General features: G+C 58.6%; 1 protein-coding gene across 29 annotated transcripts in view; it reads left to right on the top strand.

Annotated features, from left to right (window-relative positions):
• The first annotated feature begins 2918 nt into the window (after nt 1-2918).
• ELN (elastin) overlaps nt 2919-23278 on the top strand; it is a 32365-nt gene continuing 12005 nt past the window's right edge. For 4 of the 29 annotated variants that reach the window (XR_010836559.1, XM_067013323.1, XM_067013329.1 and 1 more), the window contains exons 1-19: nt 2919-3375; nt 9248-9298; nt 10289-10318; nt 11202-11234; nt 13376-13405; nt 14676-14711; nt 15210-15305; nt 15551-15613; nt 15703-15765; nt 16449-16496; nt 17489-17560; nt 17840-17869; nt 18589-18660; nt 19287-19328; nt 19738-19797; nt 20381-20449; nt 21733-21828; nt 21914-21964; nt 22530-22742. Coding sequence is in view for 25 of the 29 variants with exons in the window: in XM_067013323.1 (XP_066869424.1) it covers nt 3294-3375; nt 9248-9298; nt 10289-10318; nt 11202-11234; nt 13376-13405; nt 14676-14711; nt 15210-15305; nt 15551-15613; nt 15703-15765; nt 16449-16496; nt 17489-17560; nt 17840-17869; nt 18589-18660; nt 19287-19328; nt 19738-19797; nt 20381-20449; nt 21733-21828; nt 21914-21964; nt 22530-22742 (1237 nt within the window). In the remaining 4 variants the exon portion in view is untranslated. The remainder of the gene's footprint in view (nt 3376-9247; nt 9299-10288; nt 10319-11201; nt 11235-13375; nt 13406-14675; nt 14712-15209; nt 15306-15550; nt 15614-15702; nt 15766-16448; nt 16497-17488; nt 17561-17839; nt 17870-18588; nt 18661-19286; nt 19329-19737; nt 19798-20380; nt 20450-21732; nt 21829-21913; nt 21965-22529; nt 22743-23278) is intronic. The other 25 variants (XR_010836560.1, XM_067013327.1, XM_067013330.1 and 22 more) reach the window with 13 other exon arrangements.

Genomic DNA, 23278 nt, shown 5'->3' with positions numbered 1-23278 from the left:
TGGCGTGCACGTCTGTGTTTGTCATCCCATACTCTTGGACAACGAGGGAGACAGAAATGGGTCTGTCCTCAAATTGCCTTCAGTGATGGCCAGGCCGGTCAGTGGGGGATAAGATGAAGTACTACGTTCAACCCAAGAACCCTCAGAGAGCTTCCAGGAGCAGGAATGCTCAGGGGCACAGACCTGGAGGAAGCTGAGAGCAGGGAACCTCAGCAACAAAGGTCTAGCACCTAGCCCTCCAGGACGAGTCCAGGCTGCTGGGAAGCAGCTCCACCAGCCAGAAGGAAGGAGGGCGGCAGAGCACTGGAGTTGGGTCAGGCAAGGCCTTGAAGGCCATACTCAGAAGTCTGGACTTTATCTGAGAGGCAACTGAGGGTTTCTGAGCAAAGCAATGACATGCTGAGAGCCGAGTGGAGGCTGGGGCTCTTTTTTTTCTAAACGGCTATACCTGGAGATGCTGGTGGACAGGGACAGCCTGTCAGTGACAGGCCAAGCTCCTCCAGCACTTGGTGCCCCAGGCAGTTCGACATTTATGACCTTATTTAATCTGTACAGCTATGCAGGAAGGTGAGCACTGAGCAATTGAGGACTGTTGCGTTTCTTGAATGAATGAATGTTGGTCTAAATTCTAACCCCCAGTCCTTACATTATGCATTGAATGCGTTGGGCTAAATTACACTGAATAATCAGTCTCCTGGCTTTGATTCTGAATTGAGGCCCCCTCTTGAGGTGTACAGAAGCCTTGTCGGATGTGAGTTCATGGAGCTCCTGTAATACAGATGCTAAGGAGAAGGGGGGACGCAGCTGGGGGACAGGACACGGGGCCCTGGCCCTGTGGGGAGCGGCCTGGCCCAGCAGCCTCAAGTCTATCCCTGCAAGCGCCCCTCCACACCTCTCCTGTATCCCCACAGCAAGCCCTCTCACGCTGGCACCAGCCTCTCTCCCAGTCCTGGAATTAATAAAGACTGAGCGGATTGCGGTTTGCAAGTCTGAAAGCCGGTTCCTGCCCACGTCACCGCTCCCAGAGAAATGGGGCCCAGCTGCTCCCCAGCACCTCCTTCCTCCCCCCTCCCCTCACCCCACCCCTCCGCCTCCCCTCCCTTCCCCTAGCAGGCACAAGTCAGTCCCTGAGCCTCAGACCCTAACCCTGAGCGCCGCTCCCACCAACAAGGGCTGGATTGGGCTCATAATCTCCATGAGCTACCCCCAGATCACCACCAAATAACACACATAGGAAGTAAGAGCCGGACACTTGCTGTGCACACACAGCTTCAAGACAGTTCTGCTAGCATGCACGCCCTTCCAAACTCTTGGAGCAGCTGCCACCTGAGACCAGGGAGAGGAAGGGATGGCCCAGGGTCCCACGGTGACCCAGCATAGAGCCAAGCCTAATACCTACACAGGAGTGGTTCTTGCAGAACTAACGTAGTTATGGTAACACTATAGGACCAGGACTAGTGTACAGAGCATTTTGGATCTGCAGACACAGTACAGAAATATATGACCACATCTTATCCATCTTTGCAATAACCTCCGAGGTGGGAATATTTATCACCATTTGCCAGATGAGGAAGCTGAAGTTCTCTGGAGAGGTTAACCTGCTAGAAAGTGCTAGAACCAGAATTTAGTCCTAGGTCCTACCAAGTCCAGTGCCTGGCCTTTGGCCTCTGCACTCCTGGCTGCCCCTGCAGGCCCTGCAGACTGCTTCAGTGCTCCTGGCTGGAGGAGGGGTCCTTTAACCCCTTTCCTCTGACTTGTGGCTGTGTCCTCCTCTCATTCTCCATCTGGGTTCAGGGAAAAGCTCTCAGAACTCGTGGCCTCAACTTTTCCCCCTCACAGGCTGTGATGAGGGCAGGTACCAGTTTCCCTCTCCTGTCCTCTGGTTCCCAAAATTTCTTCCCCACTTGGGTGAGGCGGCTCATATGACCCCCTCGTTTCCTACCCCATCCCATCCCCCAAATCCCCGGGGCCCCCATACCGCAAAGACAGGCGGGAACAGCCCGAGTCCTTCTGGAAATGCTGGTCCCTGCTGTTTTAGCGCAGGGCCGCCCCCTCCTGGCCACCAGAGGAATATCAGCCCAGGGAGTTCTGGGGCAGGGAGAGAACCGGCAGTCTGGGGGCTCCTGAGTCTGGCCTGGGTGCTAGGGATGCTCAGCATTGGGACAGGTAGGGGCCAAGTGATAAAGGGGGGCTGGGCCCCCTATCAGTCTGGATGGGCTCCCCAGGCCCCTGGTTCTCTGCAGGGCACCTGGGGATCCAGCCTGACCTTCACCACACACTGTGGCCTCCACAGGCCTGCAGGGGGCTGCACCTCGATCCATGACAGATGGGACCCCTGTGATGTGTCAGAGTCTCCCACATGTCCCTAGATGCCCCGGGGAATGACACCAACAGAGTCTCAACTCCCAGGCTATTCTGCCTGCAGCCCCTCGGCCTCTGCAGACATGGATCCCAGACTGACCCATCACACCCTCCCCAGCTTCAGGCAGGAGGCTGTGACCTTAGCCAACAAAGAATGGAGCCCTGCAGTGCCTCAGGGTCCCCCTTCCTTTCCCCAGGTGCCCGTCGGGGCAGCGCCAACATGATCTCACCTTTCCGGCTATTTTGCCCACAGGCCCTTGACCTCTGTGGATACTGGCCTGGGCCCTGGACCCCAGATCCACCAACACCCCCGTCCCCAGCTTTGGGCAGGGCTGTCTCTTGCCAGGTCTGGGAGTGCTGAGGGAGTCTGGAAGGCTGGGGTGAGGGCAGAGGCACGGGACAGCTGGCCTGTCTCCCCACACTGGGCCCGGGGCCCAGCCACAGGGGCGGGGGCCTGGCCACTCAGGCCTTGGCTGGGGCCGGATCTTTGGCCGGGCTGCAGGGCCCTCCCTCCAGCTTCCTCTCCCGAGGGCTGTCCTGGCAGGGGCCCCCCTCGCACTTTCTGGCGGGGAACGGGGCCAGCAGTGAAAGAACAGCCACAGAGGGAAAGCAGGAGAGAGATGGGGGAAACTCTGTGTGTGTGTGTGTGTGTGTGTGTGTGTGTGTGTGTGTGCGCGCGCGCGCGCGCGCACGCACGTGTGTTTTAAGGAAAAAAGCCCACAGTCCAGTCCAGTCAGACCCAGCCTGAGAGGCTGTGAGCCGGCCTTTCGTAACTGCCCCCCCCGCGGCCCCCTCCCCGAGGCCTCCCCCTTCTCCCGCCCTCCCACCCGCCCTCTCTCCCTCCCTCTTTCCCTCGCAGACCGACAAGGCAGCAATTACGCTTTGGGGATAAAACGAGGCGCAGAGAGCGGGCTGGGGCATTTCTCCCCGAGATGGCGGGTCCGACAGCGGCAGCCCTGCGGCCCGGAGCCCTCCTGCTTCTGCTGTGCGCCCTCCACCCCTCGCAGCCCGGAGGTAGGCCTCACCCCACTCCCTGACGCCCCCGCAGCCCTCGGGCCTCCCGCTCAGGTAGCTGGACCGACGGACGGACGGACAAGAGGAAGCTCTTCACCCCCGGCATCCTCCAGGGGGTCCCAGGCAGGAGCCCCTCAGCCACTGGATCCTTGGAACCGCCCCTCCCGGGAGCCAGCCGTGCTGCGCAGAAACCTGTCACACGATCGCCCCGTGACTCAGGGTGGCCCCAAACCAGCACCGGCTTCTGCTGCCCCAAGGGGGCTGGTGGGCCTTGCTCTGTCCTGGGGGATCTCCCAGTATGGGGGTCGCGAGCATGCTGGGGAAGGGCCGACGAGGTCCCGTTGGGTCTGTGGGCACCGGCAGTTTGCACACCTGTGTGCACGTGTGCCCTGGGGGCAGGGAACTGGGCTGGAGGAAAGCTCGGCGGCACTGAACTCTCTGACCTCCACAGGTTGCATGTCCCCTGGGAAGTCAGGACCCACTCGGAGCAAAGTCAGGGTTAAGTTGATTATAGGGTTGTGAGTTGGAAAGCTGCCGCCGTGGTCTGTCCCTGGTGAGGAGCACTGGGAGCGCGCGTGTGTGCGTGTGCGTGTGCTACACGCTATTGCACAGGTGTGCATGTTGTGTATATGCCCAGACGTGCCACCAGTAGAGGAGGAGGTTTCTGCGAGGGGATGAATGTTCACAGGTTCATCCTTGGACAGGTGTGTGTGTGTGTGTGAGTGTGTGTGTGTGTGTGTTTGGGAGGAGGGGTGTTGTAGGTACGTGAAAGTGCCTGTTAGCATGTGTAAAAGTCTGCCACACAACAGGCATGTATATGTGGGAGATCTGGTGTCCAGGTGTGTCACTGGGTGTGGTGTGTCACTGTGTGTGTGAGTGTGTGTGTGTATGTGTGGTACGGAACACATGCGAGGACAAGGAAGCTGGGGAAGGTATCCGTCTCCTCGCAGACGGAGACTGGTGAGTGGCAGGGGTTTGCGTGGACCTCGGGGCCCTCCTGGGCCACCTGGCATGTTCCCTGCCTTGGGTCCCCAGGGCGCCCCCACCCCCCGGGGCTGCTAGCACCTAGGGGGACCCTGGGAGTGGCCTACCAGGGGTCCCTGATGGTGCTCCTGGCCACGGGAAAAGAGAGGTGTAGGCAGCCTCCCGAGCCTTTGGTGGGGTAGCCTGGGTGGGGTCTGCTTTCCGGGAGAGTCTTCCTCGCCATGAGAACCGGCCCTTCAGTGGCGGCCAGCGTGGGGAGGGGCACCGGGTGGAGCAGGGCCAGGCCGGAAGGCTGGAGCAGGGGCCTGGGAGCAGGGACTTCCTGCAGAGGTCCACTCCTGGGTCTGGACGAGGCCAAGGCATGGTGTGCACCCTCAGATGGGGCCCATGGGGGGGCAGCGAGACGATCCCAGAGGAGCTGCCACCCCCGCGTCCCAGAGTAGCAGCTCTGGTCCTGTCTGATCCTCCTCCCCGGAGTTTGGCCCCCGAACATCTGCCTTCCCAGAGAGAGCTCCCACCTCGAGCATGACGGTTAGTCCCCACAGGCACCCTGGGAGTAGAGGATTTTTATCTACGCTTTTCAAATGGGGAGACTGAGGCTCAGACAGGCTAAGGCAGCCCCAGGAGGGTTAGTACCAGCCAGCTGTCTGCCCTGGGCCAAAGATGAGGTGGCCAAAGATACAGGTTCTGAGCAGCATTTGGGGAGGGGCAGGCTGGGGGCCAAGCACTCTGGGGGGGGCCTGCCCTAAGAAGAATGCATCCTCAATGACCGGGCTAAATGCTCCGCTGGTCCTGTTCTTTCTTTGCAAACATAAATCTCAGCTCTGTCCCAGGTGGTAGAGTAGCTGGGTCCAAATAAGGGGTGTGTGAATTGATGAGGTCTCCTGGGGTTTGTGCCCAGAGCCTCCCAAAGGAAGTCTAGAGAGATGGGACGTGGGAGGGGCCCCCCACCCAAACGCATGTGCGCACACACGCACACACCTGCCTGGCTGTCCTGAGGGAACCCAGCTTCCCGCCACCCCAAGAAGATATTACCCTCATGCGTTCCCCAGTTCCAAAGAACCGTGTTGCCAGGGGAGACAAGGAAGGGGCATCCCGGGAAGACTCAGCGATGGTAAAAGTAGTTTAGACCCATTTAAGATGGGTCAAAAGGAGCTTTGAAGATCAGCTGCCACTAGAGAGAGAGAAATTAAATCAGTTATAATTGGGACCAGCTGCCCAAAACCCCCAGAAATTTTATCATTTTGGTTTTGGGTGGGTTTTTTTGTTGTTGTTTGTTTTCTTATTTCGGAACTGAAGACGGTTTGCAACAGGGATTTTCTGCCCTGGCTGCATAATTGGAGTTACCGGGGAACTTGAAACAATTCTGATGTGGGGTCTCACCCAAGAATCCTTGCTTTATTTGGTCCCCTACAGGGACCCAGACCTGTAGGTCTTGTAAAAAGCTGCCCAGGTGGCTCTGAGGAGCCCCCAGGACCCTGGACCTTGGGGTTAGGGGCTGATCCTGCCCCAAGTCTGCTGGGGCCGAGGCAGGAGGGCAGACATGTCCGGGGGAGGGAGGGGACAGAGTCAGTCACTGGAGGATTGTTTTTGAAAAACCCTTGGCGGCCTTTCTCCATTCAAACGACTAACAGCCTCGTGTGGTCTTATCTGCGCCCCAGGCCGGCCCCCTGGACTTGGAACTGGCAAAGCCCCCTGCCAAGGCCTGCTGGCCTGCTGCTAGCTCCCAAACAGCCGTCTCCCAGATCTTTGAACGTAGATTAAAGAATCTGGGATGCAGAATGCCCTGCATGTGATTGGGGTCAGATGTGGTTCCTGGGCCAGGCACTTCATTTCTCTGACTCTTGGTTTCCCTGGCTGTAAAATGGGGAGAAACATCCCTGCCCTTCTTACTGCCTAGGGCTGGTGGGAGGCTCCAGCAATGTAACATTGAAAAAAAAAAAACAAACAAAAAAAGCATCAAGTAAGAGGACTGTGGGAATGCAAAATTTAAAGACGGTATATTCTCTTATTCAGAATTTGGTATCTTGGACGGATCAACCCTTGTCATTCATGCACGTTTATGAGGTTTAATTTTCCCTCTTGCTACTCATGCCACGTTTTGTCCAGTGGGGTGGCAGCCCGTGTGTAAACAGAGGCGGCAGTAATGGAGGAAGCTGACAACACTGGGAGAGGGGGTGGCCTAGAGGAGTCCCAGGAAATCCAGAAAGGCTTCACGGAAGAAGTGACATTTGAGTTAGACCTTGAAAAAAGGTAAATGTTCCAGGAACTTCTGTGGATGAGAGGTGGGCCTCAGTCTTTGGCGCTCTGGGAGGAAGCACTAGAGAGACAGAGGGGCAGATTCTGTCTCAGCAGGAGGAAGATCTCTCTGCAGGTAGAGCGGACAGCATCGGGAGGTGGGAATTTGCCCGTCACCGGAGGCGTACAAGCAGGAACACAATAGGATGTTTGTAGAAGGAATTTCAGCCCAGGCCAGAAGACAGTTATGATCCCTGAGAGTATGGGATCATGATTCTGAGATGCAAGAGACAAGTTCTTCCCTGGGCTAGCCGGTGAAACAAGCCAAACCCACATAAAACAAGACAAGTATGCTCCAGGCCAGCTGCTTTGGGCCAGATGAGCAGTGAGAACCACAGGCTCAGAGACGGCAGGGGGGAGAAGCTGAGCCCAGTCTTGGTGGAAGGGTAGGACTTGGATAGAGGAGAGGGCATTCCTGGCAGGAGGAACTTCTCAGGCCAAGGAGGCGGGGGGGTGGGGAAGGAGGGTGCCCGTTCCCATGATGGGGCAGGAGAGGAGGCTGCTGCCTTTCGAAGGCCTTTGATCAACTACTGTCTTATTCTATTCCCACCTCTCCTGCACTTGAAGAGAGGCCGGGTGTGGATCCTTTACACCCGCTAAGCCTTCCCTATTTCCTCAGCGCAAAATGGGGATCAAAACCTCTGGCTCCCCAGGCCGTCATGGTTCAGGCGCGGAGTTTGGCAAACGCTATTGGGATCTGAATCATGGGGGTGGAGAGTGGGGAGAAGAAAAGAGCTGGAGACAGAAGAAGCAGAGAAGGAGCTGGCAGGCCCAGGAGGAACCTGGCCACCGGTCAGGGGACAGAATCCCAGGAGAGGAAGTGGGGCTTCCGCCAGGCCAGCCCGAGGTGGGGAGACCTCGAGGTGGGGAGACCCTTAGGCTGGTTGGGGATGGACCAGGTCAGACCAGACCCACAGGCAACCTCCTTGCCTCCCCTCCACCTAATTCACCCATCCTTTATTGAACACCTACCGTATACCTGGCCTCAGGCCACGTACTGTGTAGTGAAGTAGAAACAAAGTGTCACCTTTCTTTTAAGCGTTACCGAGTGCCAGGCCCAGGGTAGGACAGGTCTCTTGAACTCTTTGACAACTCGCAACAACCTGGCAAGGCAGCAGTTATCAGCCCCACGTTGCTACAAAGGAAACTGAGGTTCAGAGAGGTTAAGTGACTTGCCTGGGGTCACACAGATGGTAAGAAGTGGCACAGACAAGTAATATTAGAGGCCAGATGGGTCTTTCCTGAGCCTCTTGCTCCCTTCACCCACCCTTGTCGTTCCTGCAGTCTGCCCTGAAGCAGAGGGTTAGAGAGGGAGGAAGGGGAGCAGGGAGAGAGGCCGAGGCAGAGCACAACAGGGAAAGGCACATAAGAGACAGAGCTCAGAGCTCAGAGCGGGAGGCCAGGGCCAGAGAAGGCATCAAAGGCCTGGGGCGGACCATGTGTGCACTTGGCAGCTGATGACAGGACCCAGGCGCTCATTCCCAGCAGGCCCAGCCTCCTGGGGCCACTGCCCTGAGCCCCCGAGGCTCTAAGCAGATTGCTTAGACGCTCCAGGCCTGGACTGCAGTGCCTGTGGAGCCTCAGGCTCGGCGGTGGAGGCGGGGAGGGGGCCGAGGTAGGAGGGTGGCGCCGGGGCTTTGGCACGGGGTGGCCATGACAGCTTGGCATCCTCCACCCTGCTGGGCCGTGGCTTAGGCTGACAGGGCCCTGGGCCCAGCAGGCCAGACGTCTGCCGGGCACACTGCGGAGCCGCCCGACACTGTCCCCCAACCGAGTCTGTGCCCCATTCAGCAGGGTGGGTCTGGGGCCCTGCACCACAGTGTGCCCCGGTGAGAGCTTCACTGGTCCGTGGGGACTGAACTCGTGATCTGGGCTGGGCAGACAGCCCCTGGACTGGCCAGTGAATTAGCTTTTCCTTAGGAAACTATTCACTTCGCTCATTCATGGTGTCCCCCTCTGGGCCCCGGCGCCTCCTTAGGCAGCTCTGTGTCAGACAGCCAGAGCACCACCCAACCGCTGCTGCCGGGAGGCTGAGGATGCGGACCTCACACCGTCCTCTCAGCGTGGGGATGGCTGCGCTTTTGTCGGCAGCGGCCGCAGCAATTCCTTACCGCTCACTCTCACAGTCCGGCCTGCCCTCGCACAACTCTGGCCCCCTCCCGAGCCGCTCAGGGCTGGAGAGGCTTGGCCGCCCGGCGAAAGGTGCTCAGACCCAGCCCCATGCCAGACTCTCTCCAGGTAATGCGTTGCAAACCGTTATGCTCAGAGGAGTAGCCTGGCTTTGAATCCAGGCTCCATCTCTTTCCACCTGTGTGACACACACGCACACACACACACCCCGCCGCACATCCCTTAACCTCTCTGAGCCTGACTTCACATCTGTTAACATGAAGATAATCATCCCTGCCCTTCCAACCTCACCAGGCCATTTTGAGTAGCACGAATGAGAAAATGCTTTATAAACATTATTGGCTTAGTCAACCTGAATGGCTTTGCAGACTCGCGATATTATTATCATCATCATTATCTTTATCGTTAGCGTGCTTTTATTCATTCTGGCTAACGGGGGACTCTACCTACTTCATTCCAGGGGTCCCAGGGGCTGTTCCTGGTGGAGTGCCTGGAGGCGTCTTCTACCCAGGTAATGTACATGAAATTGTCACACGCCCAGGTAAGACAGAGGTTGATTACATTTGCAAGAGATGCACATTGTGACACTGCAGAAGCGAAGAACATTGGCACACCTACCCCAGAGGACCCATAAGTTACTCCTATTTTAAAAAGCAGTTACATGATGCTATTTTACAACTATTAAGAGCACAGATTTTCTGAAAGACGAAACGCAATGCTCGTGAGACTGTCAGAAAGTGGCCACCTCACCGATCCCTGCTGTTTAGTCTTTGAACCCTTCACCTCGCTCTTGGAAACCCATTCAAAGGGAATAACTGAAAAGAAGAGAAAAAGAACCATCTGCCCCACGGTTCATGGGAATGTTCCTTGCAAAAATGCAAACAAGAAACCCACCTGACTGGAGGGTGTGATTAAATAAACTTATATGCTGCAACTACTAAAAATTATGAAGATGCTATCTGTCAGGTAACATGGTAAAGTGATTTTCAAGTAAAAACAATATAAAAGCAAGGACTAGGTGCAGATGGAGATTGGGCCCCCCTCCAATAAAAGAAAACGGGCGGAATATTAACTCAATGGCATGGCGGGGTGGTGGGGGGGGGCGGGGGTGTATTTTCTTTTTTTTTTAAAACATCTTTATTGGACTATAATTGCTTTACAATTTTTCTTTTAATTTAGAAAAAAGCATATGTTTTAAAGTAGATTGAAACATCAAAACTAATATTTTCAATACTTACAAAGTGTCTGAGTGTTCAGAACCAACGTGGAAGTGAGGGCAGCTACCAGCACACTCCCAGGTACACACGGACACACAGCTATTTCCCCGATGAGATGGATGAGGAAACGGAGGCTCACAGAGGTCAAGGCTTGCCCGAGGTCATATGGCTAGGCAGCGGTGGATGTGACCAGGGTCAACGGATGCCTTTCTGGCTGGGGTCCTGATGGTCCTCTCTCTCTCTCTCTCTCTTTCTCTCTCTCTCTCTCTCTGCCCTCAACACAGGGGCTGGTCTCGGAGGCCTGGGAGGAGGAGGTGAGCTCAGACACCAAACTTGGTTCCTCAGCGATGGGGTCCGGGTCTCACTCTAGTCCACATATGTGCTCAGACCTCAGAACCTCAGAAGGCCCAGACATTAAGGGACCCCTCATTTCACAGACCGAGCATCCAGTGGGGAGGGATTTGTCTAAGAACTAGAATTCACGAGCCCCCTAAGCCCCTCCCCCTGGCCTCTTTCCCTGGGGGCCCTGTCTTCTTTCATATTCCTTTCTGTTTTTTTTTTTTTTTTAATTTATTTATTTATTTATTTTTGGCCGCGTTGGGTCTTAGTTGCTGCGCGCGGGCTTTCTCTAGTTGCTGAGGGCGGGGGCTACTCTTCATTGTGGTGCGCGGGCTTCTCATTGCGGTGGCTTCTCTTGTTGCGGAGCACGGGCTCTAGAGCGCAGGCTCAGTAGTTGTGGCACGTGGGCTCAGTAGTTGTGGCTCGCAGGCTCTAGAGCGCAGGCTCAGTAGTTGTGGCGCACGGGCTTAGTTGCTCCGCGGCATGTGGGATCTTCCCGGACCAGGGCTCCAACCCATGTCCCCTGCATTGACAGGCAGATTCTTAACCACTGCGCCACCAGGGAAGCCCCTCTTTCATATTTCTTTTGATCCTCAGTAATATCCCTGCAAAGCCAACTGCGCGGGAAGCATCACCCCCTTCAGAGGCTGGGAAACAGTGTGAGAGAGGGTAACCCCAAATCAGGGCCAGGGCTGGGCTTCCCACCCAGGCATGTGGACACTGGGCTCCCAGCAGCTCCCTATGCAGTGGGAAGGGACCGTTCCTCACCCCACAGTGAGAGCCCGCAGTGCCCTGGGGGATCGTGGTAGGTCAGGGGGGCTGGGACTCCCCATTTACCACCATCTCTTCCCTCTGCAGCTCTGGGCCCTGGAGGCAAACCACCCAAGCCAGGTAAGACCCGTGGCCTCAGAGCACTGAGTGAGTGCCGGCCGGGCAGGGGCGGGAAGGGTCCACAGAGCTGTGAACGCAGCCTATGGACGGAGGAGGGAGGGAAGTGGTGGGAGGCAACAGCCCCTCTGTCCCCTAGTCAACCCCACCTATGACCTGGCTAGGGCCAAGCTCTGGGGCATCCAGGGTCAGGAGGCTGGAGGCAGCTTGCTGTCCTCCACGTGTGAGGGGTGTCTGGCACCTACCTTGCCAGTACCTATGTGCCCAGCTGCCCTGACTGTTCCCTGTGTACAGGGTCCCAGAAACAGCTCTGGTGCTGGAGGCAAAGGTAGCAATTGATGTTCCGGTAGCCACCAAGCCTGTGGGATCAGACACCACAAATGGTGGGTCCCGTACTCTGCCTGAATGGTCCCTGACCACAAAACAAGCCCCCTCTTACTCCAGGCCAACATCCTAGATACCCCTGTCCTTAATGACAATCTGAGCCCTCATCCTGACCCCAGGTTGAATCTTGACCCCAGACCAAGCCCTGAACCTAACCCTAGGCTGCACCCTGACCCTGGCCCCAGATGAGCTTCCTTCCCAGGCCCCTTCCGGCTGTGTCCAGACCAAGGAGTTTTCCAGTATGAAGATGTGGCCAGATCTATCCTGGCCTTGCCCATGGGGCTTGGATCTGCCACGAGGGTCCACCATCAGCTCCAGAGAACACACCCCCAGGAAAGAGGGAGGGCGGGTTCCTCCTCCAGGAGGCCTTGGTGGATAAGGAGCAGGTAGAGGAAGGGGCGTCTCTGTCCGGATTTATGGCCCTAACATCATGAGACGCTTCACATGCAGCCCTGGCACCCCCCGACCCTGATCCGTGTCTCCCTGGCTCTGAAGCCTGGGACTACAGGACAGTTTGCATGTCCAACAGCTCTTACGAAATCCAGATGTTCGATGATTCAAGGGCATGTGAATCTACAGGACCCAACTTCCCCTTCCCTGAAAGCCCATCTGGGTTCTGAAACTACAGGGCTAGGGCTGGGGCCAGGCGAGAGAGATGCAGGAGGGCAGGAGGTCTGAGCAAGGGGTTTGCTGGGGTCTGTTGGGGTCTGCGAGGCTGGAGCCCTCGGGATTCACTGCTTATCCCACCTGAACCTGTTTCCTATCTTCTCGGAGGGGTGAGTGATCTTAGCAGGGTCTTTGACTGTAGTGAGAGAACAGGGAAAGGCTAGATAAACACAGGTGTGGAATTAGGATCGTGCTTAGCTGCAAAGACCCAGATGGTAGCGGCCGTGACTGCAGAGCTAGAACAGGGATTGATTGATCCCTTTGGCAGCAGGGAGCACATGGCAGGTTGTGATGAAACACCGAAGAGAAGACTGCAAAAACTGCATTCAGTTGCAGTTGATAAAGTGAAGCTTTTATTAATGAAAGGTTTAGTTTAGACTTCCAAAAGAACTTCTGGCTTGGGGGTGAAGGCGTAGACCGAGAGGAAAGTCAGAGCCTCTGCTGATGAAAAGGGGCTGGACTCCATGACCTTCCTGAGGTCATCTTTCAGCCTTCGGACTCTGGGCTACAAAGGCCTGGACAGGGCCACAGTGCCTCCCCCCCACAAAGGGCAGCTCCCCACATCTGGGCAGCCCGTCTGGGCCTGCCCAGATGGGATGGAAGTGGGCACAGACAATGCATGTCATGCTTGGGAACAACTAATCCATTGGCGAGTGGAGGGTGGGTGGCCTGGCAGCTGCTCCACGTGGGCCTTGGCGGGTGGCCCTCCCTGGGCTCTCAGTGGGGGACCAGGCAGCTGGGAGCCAGCCCCACCTACACCCCCAGCACCGGCTGGAGGCCAGTCACCCACGTGAGGGGACGGGAAGGAGCAGGGGCTCCACCCACTGGTCACCCTGGCAGGCTGCAGACACTGCACCCTCTGCCCACAAGCCCTCTGGCCCCAGGAAGGTCTGGAACATGCTGGCCATTTTGTAAGTGGGGAAACTGCGTCTCAGAGAGGTGACGTGACTTGCTCTTTCATGCAAGGAGTAGCTTGGGACAGCGGGATTTGAATCCAGGTCTCTCTGACTCCAGGGGAGAGAGACGGTTGGGTAAGCCAGGCCCCTGGGCAACCAGTCGTGGTCAACTCCTCGCCCCTCTCTCCTCCTTTCTAGGGGCTGGACTCCTTGGGGCATATGGGCTAGGTGAGTCCCCAAGAAGGAGGGCATGTAGCTCGTCATGCTATGGGGTGGCCCTGGGACCACACAGCTCTGGGGGGAGCACGGGACGAGGGCAGATGGCTGCACAGGGGCTGCATCCTCCACCCCACGCACCCAGCCTCTGCTCACTTCCTGTTCGGTCCCCATCCTCTCCTCCCAGCCCCTCTGTGGTCAGGAAAGGCCCGAGCGTGTCCGCTGCCCTGTTGGAGCTCAAGACGCAGGCCTGGCTTGAGAGAAACCCCTGCCAGAGCTGGGGAGGCGCAGGGCATGCAGTGCTGGGAAGTGGACCCAGGCACGCCCCACGCCCAGCTAGACCACACCACACCTGCCCAGGAGGGAGACTGGCCAGAGTCAGAGGCCCATCTTACAGAGGGTCTGGCTGGGTTTCAGACGGGCCAGCTCACAAAAGTAGGAAATGGGGTCGGGGGACCACACCCAGTGAAAGCCAGGTGGACTCTCCAGGGCTCAGCAGTCCTGCATGTTTGAGGTCAGTCCCCAGAGAGGCCGCCCCTGAACTTGGCACCCTGGTGGCCAGGACTGGTGCCTGTGGGAGAGATTCTCACATAATTGGAAACAAACCCGGCATGGTTGTGAACTCCAACCTGATTGTCCATCGGTCCTGGCCAGAGCCGTGGAATGTCTCCTGGAGGGGGAAAAGGAGAGATTGAGCCCAGATGTGGGAACGAGAGAGCCAGAGGGACCCATTTGGCTTTTCATAAACATTCTAGCATCTGTCTGCAGGCAGGGAGGCTCCCGGACTGCAGGGCAGGCGAGAGGGATGGAGAAAAGGGGCTCCAGATACAGGGGAGAGGGCGTGGCCTGAGGCAGGGGACCCCTGCGAGGAAGCCAGTGAGAGGCCTGGGGCGTTGCAGCTAACGTGGGAACAGAGCAGGGCCTGGCCTGGGTGAGGTCCTGCTGACAGCTCAGCTCCAGCCCTCACCGAAAGCCCTTGTGGGTCCCTCATCAGGTGGCGGGCCTTCTAAGGGAAGTGAGGTCTGTTCAGGGCATGTTGTAGGGAGTCAACAGTCCGTCCACTTGGCACATAGCAGTTGGTTGCTAAAGAGGGGCTGCTAGTTTATCAGATTGGCCCCTGAGTCCCAAAGGTTTGAGTCCAGCTGAGGGCCCTGAGCGGCCACACGCCGACCACGGCATCGCCAGGTTCCTGCCCCTACTCTACGAGACCCCTTCCGCCCTGGGCCCAGGAACGAGGCCCCATACCAGCCCCTCACCTGGCTCTGTCTTCTCCTCCCTGCAGGTGCCGGAGGGCTCATAGGCGCTGGCCTTGGAGCAGGTTAGTGTTGACACCGGGCAAGTTGCCCCTCTGGGAGCCGGAGCATCTGCCCAGTACGGAGGGCAGCTGGGGGTACAAGGATGCAGACCGGGCCTGTCCTGGGCGCTGGTGGAGGGGGCGGTGCTGAGACCACCGGCCCCGAGAGCCTGTCCAGGGCACAAGGGAATCACAGCTGGGGCCTGGGTGCTGTTATAACGTAGTAACGAGAGCCGGAGGGAAGCAGCCCCGGGAGCCCAAAGGAGTCGCCCACCTCGGCGGGGCTTCAGGAAGGCTTTTCGGAGGAGGGAGGTGTGGAAGTCTGACCCCCCCGAAAGATCCCTGCCGTTTGTCAGGCCGAGCGGAGCAGCCTGCCCCATGCCGCCCGCTGACACTGCACCCAGTCCCGGGAGCAGCCGTCACAGCTCTGCGTGGGGCAGAGGAGCCTCAAGTGTACCTCGTGGGCAGGGGTGGCCGGGGAAGGGCTGCGGGCAGGACCTCACCCTGTCCTCCTCTCCGCAGGGCTCGGGGCCTTTCCCGCAGGGGCCTACCCAGGAGCTCTGGTGCCCGGCGGCCCGGCTGGCGCTGCTGCAGCCTATAAAGCCGCTGCCAAGGCCGGTGAGTGTTACCCTTTGGGACGTGCCATAAGCCCTCTGGCCTCCGCAGGCTCTCCACTTTGCAAAGAGCCTTTCCTGAGGGGCAGGCAGACGGGAGCCTCAGCTGCATCTCCTGGGGGTGTGGGGAGGCAGCCAGATGTGTCCGAGTCTCAGAGGTGGTGGCAGGCCCAGACCTCAGCCCTGGGCACTCCTGCCTTTGACCGTTCCTGGTGTGACCTCTCTCCTCTCCCACTCCTGGCTCTGTAGGTGCTGCGGGGCTTGGTGGGATCGGTGGCGTTGGTGGCGTTGGTGGCTTAGGAGTGTCTACAGGTGTGGAGGCGAGGCCTGGGTGGTCCCAGTGAAGGCCGCGGAGCCGGGGAGGGGTGGAGCGCACTCTGACGTGGCCCCTTCCCTACCAGGTGCGGTGGTCCCTCAGCTTGGAGCAGGAGTTGGAGCTGGAGGGAAGCCTGGGAAGGTGCCAGGTCAGTGTGGATGGAGTCCCTGGGGGTGGAGGGCAGAGGTCAGGGAGGAGCGAGAGCTTCTAAGGCCCACGGGGCAGGAAGGACAGGGCCTGGCTGCAGCAGGGCAGGGGGCATAGCCAGGCCCAGAACATGGTGCCGTGTCCCACATAGGGGCGAGGGGCCCCGGTCTACCTTCCGGGCCCTTCTTCCAGGACCTTGGAGCAGACCTCAGAGACAGACTCTGTGACACCCACATTCAGGCGACAGACGGGAACGCTGAGGCTCAAAATAGGGAGTGGGCGCGCAAGGGCCCGCCCCGCCCCCGCGGAGCAGGGGTGAGGCGGCCTCCCCATCCGTGCTTGTGCGTCTGCACCAAGCCCTTCAGGAAGTGACTTCAGGTTAAACAAAAGCCTGCCTGAGTCCACACGGCAGGGAGGGAACATCTGGAAGCTGTTAACCCAGAGGTGGGCTGGGCCGGCCATGTAAACAGGCTTCAGGAGATGGGACAGATCCACGCACAGAAGGGTTTGCAGATGACTTCCGGACCTTACGGGAGGGGGGCTGCAGTCACCGCACGTGTCCCTCACGTTTCCCACCGGGTACCCAGGTGGCTGGTTCGGGAGCCCTGGAGCTGCCACGGCGGGAAGGGCCAGGAGGGGGCCCTGGAGGCCACGCTGCTGCTCACACTGTTTCTTTGGCCACAGGTGTGGGGCTCCCAGGCGTATACCCAGGTGGAGTGCTCCCAGGCACAGGTGAGAGCAAGGAGGAAAAGGGGACACTATAGCAAGGAGAGCAGACCCTGGCAGCCTCCCCGGTGGCCCGCCACCTCCCCCGAAGCTGAGGCCACCAGAGACCTTGGGTCCTGACCGGCATTTTCTCCCTAAGCGTCAAAGCTCAGGCTACAGACATAAGATCTCTGGTTGTCTTTCCCCTACGAAGATCAACAAGCTTCCCCTGGCCCCCCAGAGCCCTGAGCCCAGGCCCAGACCCAGACATCATCACAGCCTGCAGTGGGCCCCCAAGGACAGATCCAGTCCCCGGTGTGGCCAGCTGTTTCCCAAAAGCCATAAGTCACCAGGGGGCCCACCCAGTGCATCCTCCCTGCAGGAGATCCTCGGAGCTGCCCTCTCAACCTCCTTTCCCCACCAGGGCCCGGCCACCCCACCCAACATGTGACCTCTTGAATTCCCCCAAAAGCCCAGACTCGGGCTGCTCTGCGGGATTTGCTGGCAGAGCGTCCCTCCCTCGGCCCCTCCCTGACACGGTGGCCCAGCCCCAGGGGAGACAGGAGAGGTGGCAGCCCTGGACACCAGCAAATGGAGTGTCGCCCAGCCAGAGCAGATGACTGCTTTGTGTTTGCTTGTGGATCACATCCAGTGAGAGCCCCCCAAGGTCACGGGCCTCCCCGACCTGCAGGCTCTTCCCACTTCTGGCAGGCTTCTACCGTCTGCCTTCCCCGATGAGGGTGCGCAGGGCGGAGGGAAATTAACTCCAGTTTAGAGAGAGGCCAACAGAAACACAGAAGCACATGGCTAGCAAATCGGATTAAAACTTCTGACCCTGGGTCAGATGGGGAAGCAAAGTCACCACCAAAGGCCCTGCCCCCACCCCGTGAGCCATGCCAGTAGCTGACGGTCAGGGCAGGAGGAGGCCAGCTGTGTCACTGACGGGGGCGTGGTGCCGGGCTGGACCTTCCAGGCTGGCCTTCCCACGCCCACGGCGAGCCCCCTCTCTGCCCCTTCAGGAGCTCGGTTCCCGGGGGTAGGGGTGCTCCCTGGGGTTCCCACTGGAACAGGAGTCAAGGCCAAGGCCCCAGGTATGTTGCCAGCTGGGCTGGGGACCCGTGGTGGGAATCTCCATTCACCCTCGGTCCCCTCTGTCCTGGGGTGAGGGGCGGGGACCCCGGGCTCAGCTGGCTGAGATGGGCGGCACCCGTCTCAGAAATCCCCGAGTGTGTCTGAGGCGGCATGAGCTGGGAGGTCTGGGCAGAAGTGGCCACGGCTCGGGTCAGCCCGCCCCTCAGCGCTGCCTTTGGTGCGTGGGTGCCCTGTGCCCGTGGTGGCAGGGCTGCAGTGGTGGATCCTTGTCACTGCAGGTGGAGGCGGAGCTTTTGCTGGAATCCCAGGTAAGGCAAGGCTGGGTCCCCCACGCCAATGAGGGTGGGCAGGCCAACGGGTCGGCCAGCCGGGCAGGAGGTCCTCCCCTGGGAGGGGCTGGGCATGCCTGCTGCTCCAGGCCTCGGCCTGGCTTCAGCACAAAGTGGCATCAATCGTAGGCCTACTTCCCCAGTCCCAACCCTCTGTCTGGGAGCCCAGAGGAGCCCAGAAAACCCAGCAGTCTGTGCCAAATGCCACAAGGGCTACAGGCCCTGAGTGTGGCCCAAGCCCCAGGAGGGAGAGTGTCCTGCAGCTTCCAGAAGGAAGTGGCCCATCACTGGGGGTTGCTCTGCTGGCCGATGAGAAAGAGGCAGGAAGGCCCTCTAGGCACTAGGACGGTTTCCGGATTCCGGCTGCCATGGGAGCTCATTCTGGCTGAGCAGAAAGTGGAGCGACAGGCTTCCCTGGTGGCGCAGTGGTTGAGAGCCCGCCTGCCGATGCAGGGGACACGGGTTCGTGCCCCAGTCTGGGAGGATCCCACGTGCCGCGGAGCGGCTGGGCCCGTGAGCCGTGGCCGCTGAGCCTGCGCGTCCGGAGCCTGTGCTCCGCGGCGGGAGAGGCCACAACAGTGAGAGGCCCGCGTACCACAAAAAAAAGAAAGAAAGAAAGTGGAGTATGAGGCTGGGGCTTCTCAGAGGCTGCTGGCCCGAGTGGCTGGGACCTGATTTTGCTCTCCTGGTTCCCACAGGAGTTGGACCCTTTGGAGGTCAGCAGCCTGGAGTCCCTCTGGGGTACCCCATCAAGGCACCCAAGCTGCCAGGTAAGGCAGAAGGAGGATTTGAGAGACACCACTTGCTGGGCCTCCCTACTGGGAAGCCAGCTTGAGAGGGCACTTGTTTGGCCACCTGTGTCTTGGTGTGGTTGGGGGTAGTCAGGAAACCTGGTATTAAAGCCCAGCTTCCCAGCAAAGGGAAGCAGGGAGAAGCCATCCTGCAGGTGTTGGTCTCACTCCCACGCACACACATGCACAGAGACCCGTAGCCCTGGTGGGAAACCACCTGTGTTGTTGCTAAGAAACACCATTCACTGGAAAGACCCCTCTGATGTCAACCCACCGCCACCCCAGCAATCAGCTCACATGATGAGCTGTTTCCTGATGGGGAGGAGAGTAAGGAAGATACTCAGACTCTAGGGCCATGGCAGGGCCTGGGTTGGTAGAAGAACGGGTGTCCCATCATGCCCTGGGGCAGGGGTGTCCTCTCCCTCCTCCACCAAGGCCTCTGCTCTCCCGAGAGCCTCTGAGAGCAGCTCACAGCCCTGGTGGAGGCGGCGCAGTCTTGGGCTTCAGTACCTGTGGGGATAGGTCTGTCTACCCAGGTAGTGGGGGCTCAGTGAGGCATGGGGCCGCCATGGGGCAGCCCCTGATCCCACACTCCATCTCCTCAGGTGGCTACGGACTTCCCTACAGCACTGGGAAACTGCCCTATGGTAAGGCCCTCTTAGACTGGTGGGCTTCTGGCTCTCTCCAGCTGCAGGGTTCTGGCAAGGGAGCTGTGGCCCCAGCTCAGGGCTACGAGAGCACCAGCTGGAGGGAGGGGGTGGTGTGGAATCTTGGAATGGGAGTCCCCGAAGGAGGGGACGTGGAACTTGGACTCAGACAGCCTCGTTCTCAATCCTGGCCCTCACACTTATCACCAGGTCTTGGGAGAACCAGTTTCTTCTCTGAGCCTCAGTGTCTTTGTCTGTAAAATGGGAATAACCATCCCATACACATTTGTATTTAACTCTGGCTGGTGGGGGATAGGTGGAGACTCTGGGTGGCCTGGCCCTTGAAGGGCAGGGGAGGCGGCAGCCATGGTGAGGTCCACGTGGATGCCCAGAGCCTCTCGTTTCGCAGGCTATGGGCCTGGAGGAGTAGCTGGTGCCGCGGGCAAGGCCGGGTACCCGACGGGGACAGGTAAGGAGAGCCTCGCCCCACTGCCAGACAAAGGGGGCACTGATCACCGAGGCTCCATAAAGCAGGCCAGCCCACCCTACATCCAGACCCCAGTCTGAGCCTGGAGAAGGATCCTCGACCTCTGCATGCTATGATACCCCACATCCACACCCAGATGTGAACCAGTTGGCTTTCTTTTTTTTAAAAAAAAAAAATCTATGTATTTATTTATTTTTGGTTGTGCCAGGTCTCTGTTGCTGTGCGCGACTTTCTCTAGTTGCGGCGAGCGGGGGCTGCTCTTCATTGTGGTGCGCGGGCTTCTCACTGTGGTGGCTTCTCTTGTTGTGGAGCACAGGCGCTAGGTGTGCGGGCTTCAGTAGTTGTGGCACATAGGCTCAGCAGTTGTGGTGCACGGGCTTAGCTGCTCTGCGGCATCCTCCCGGACCAGGGCTTGAACCCGTGTCTCCTGCATTGGCAGGCGGATTCTTAACCACTGCGCCACCAGGGAAGCCCCAAACCAGTTGGTTTTCTTGGGGCTGGAATAGGTGGGCTCTGGAGATGCGGGGGCACACTTTCCAGAGTCTCTCTCCTTCCTCTCCCCCAGGGGTTGGCACGCAGGCTGCAGCAGCAGCAGCAGCAGCAGCAGCAGCAGCTAAAGCAGCAGCAAAGCTTGGTGAGTACACCTGGAGTCCCTGCCTGCTAGCCGCCAGCCCCCCAGCCTCTCCATCCCTATTACCACTGAGAGCCTTCCTCACAGATAACTAACTAAGGCGGCCCCGCCCCACTCTACCCCCATTTATCCAACTTTTGCAACACGACCTGCTCCTCTCTCCTTCTATCCATCCATCCATTCATTCTTTTTTCCATCCGTCCCTTCACTCCACCCTCCAATCCTCCATTCCTCCATCCCTCCCTCCTCTGTCCCTCCCTCCCTCCATCCATCCATGAATCCCTCCCTCCCTCCATCCATCCATCCTTACATCCATCTATCCACCCATTTATCTCTCCATGCATCCATTCATCCATCCATTTCAGAGACCAGGGACAGATAAGAGCTCGGCTGTGGGAGGCAAGAGAGAGACGCTGTTTCTACCTGGGGATAATCGGGAAGCGTTCTCAGAGAAAATATTTGATTCAGGCCTTAAACTATAGGTGGAATTTGCCATGTGGTTAAAATAGGAGGGAGCAGGCAAGAGGGAATGGGTAAAAGGGTGGTTAGAATGATAATTTTAGGTGGTACCTATATGAGCATTTAAACAATGTAATAGTTTAGTATCAATTGAATATGTACTAGCTCCTCAAACCCATGATTCCTTGGCTAGTAGATGTGGCATGGCCTTCTCTATGGCCACGTGGGGAGCAAAGTAGGCATCTGTCCCCCTGTCCCGGGTGATTCCCCAGTTCAGAGTCAGATCATGGGAGGTGAAGTCTTCACCTCTACCCCAGTCCCAGGGGAGCCCTTCCTGTAGCTTGTAGCACTGAGCTGGAGGCCTGCCCCACGGAGGCCCCACAAGCCCTCCCTCCAAGCCCCCGAGGCTGGAGGGGATGGCTGGAATGTGGGCCGGCAAGGGGCTGCCAGAGCCAGGCAGCCAGGCGCTTGGATTACAAACTTGGCCGCTTCTTCGGAACACAGGGAGAGGAAGTCTTGAACATTCTTGCAGGGGCCCCTCTGGCCTGGGGAGAGGCCGCTTGTGGTTTCTCAGTATGTGGCAGTGATTAGAATGGGATTTGTCTGAAAACACACAAGTCCCTTAATGAGGGTGTTGAAATGGACACTTTGGGGGTGAGTCAAGGAACAGTGGGGTGGGGGCCTTCCCAGGCGGGCCCAGCTAGAGATGCCTGGGCCTCGTTCCCAGAGGAGATCGCACTGTGAAAACACCAGCATCCAAGCAGCCTCCCGCCGGGCTTCAGGAGGGGCCCCTGGGAGCCACATTTGCACTATCCCCCTCCTAACAGGGGCTGGAGGAGCCGGAGTTCTCCCTGGCATTGGTGTTGGAGGTGGTGGCGTTCCTGGCGGGGCCGGCGTGATTCCTGGCATCGGAGGCATCGCAGGTCGTGTCCATTCCAGCAGGGGGTGGAGGGTGCCCTTGAGAACGCCGTAGGGGAAGGGCCTCACCCTCCATGGCTCTCTCTCCAGGGGTCGGGGCTCCAGATGCTGCTGCTGCTGCCGCAAAGGCAGCCAAATACGGTGAGTGTCCCCACAGGGGGCAGGACCAGGGCTCCGGCCAGCCCTGGCCTCTGCGTGGGCTTTGGAGACCCTGGTCCTATGAGGCTGGATGGACTTTGCCTCTGTCCATCTGGGGCACCGTCCCTCGCCAAGCGTCCGTGTCATGCCTCCTTGCTTCTGCCCATTCTGGCCACTCTTCCTGGGAGACACTCTCCAGTGCTGTCCACTGACTGGCTCAGCAGAGGGCAGGGGCCCTGTGGAGCATCTGTCTCCTCCCACTTTACCCCCAGGGCCACCCAGAGCTGTGCACCAACTGCCCGGGTGCCCCGTGGAGCGTTCTGACTCTGCTTTAGAGCTAGATCATGCTCTCCGACCATAGATCCAGACCCTGAGAGCTCCCTCAGGGTCCCCTCATTTCCCTCCCCTGCTCTTGGATGACTTGGCTCCGTGCAGACGCAATGCCCACTCACCTGGGATCCTGCACTCAGGACCTGCCACTCCCGTAGTTCCCCAGAGTCGCGGTCCTGGAGGCCCTCCGAGGTTCCCACAGGGCCCAGGCCCGGGGAACAGTTCTTTCCTTCCACAGGAGCTGCTGGAGGCTTAGTGCCTGGAGGGCCAGGCTTTGTTCCAGGAGCAGTCGGCATCCCAGGAGTTGGAGTCCCAGGAGTTGGAGTCCCAGGTGTTGGGCTCCCAGGTGTTGGAGTCCCTGGTGTTGGAGTCCCTGGTGTTGGAGTCCCAGGTGTTGGGGTCCCAGGTGTTGGAGTCCCAGGTGTTGGGGTCCCAGGTGTTGGAGTCCCAGGTATTGGCGGCCCGGGCATCATGGGTGGACCAGATGAGCTTGGCTCTGTGTGTGTGTGTGTGTGTGTGTGTGTGTGTGTGTGTGTGTGTGTAAGAGAGAGATGTTGAAATTATTGCCGAGACTTTTGTATTCTCCCCGACACCTCCCCACTCTATCCTCTTCTCTCCACACCCTTGGTCATCTCTCCTTTGGGATATAACCACCTCCTAATTAACTACAGCCAGCATCATCTTGAATTCACCTTTTGGCTGTCAGTGTGTGTGCTCCTGGGGGCAGGAACCATGTCTTTTTCATCTCTGTGTTCCCAGCCCTTAGCTGAATATGTGCTCAGTAAATGGTGGATAGATGGGTGGGTAGGTAGATGAGTGGACAGATGGATGGGGGTGGGTGGGTGCACAGCTAGGGAGGCAGGTGATTGGCTATGTGGGTGATTGGCCAAATTGACGGATGAGAGAGTGGATGGTGTGTGGACGAAGGGACAGGTACAAGGATGGGTGATTACATGGACGGATAGATACATGTAGGCAAAACGGTGG

The sequence above is a fragment of the Kogia breviceps genome, chromosome 14 (genome assembly GCF_026419965.1).
Source record: "Kogia breviceps isolate mKogBre1 chromosome 14, mKogBre1 haplotype 1, whole genome shotgun sequence".
Taxonomy (NCBI): Eukaryota; Metazoa; Chordata; class Mammalia; order Artiodactyla; family Physeteridae; genus Kogia; species Kogia breviceps.
The sequence above is the reverse complement of the archived record's forward strand: the minus strand, read 5'-3'. Positions and strand labels throughout refer to the sequence as shown.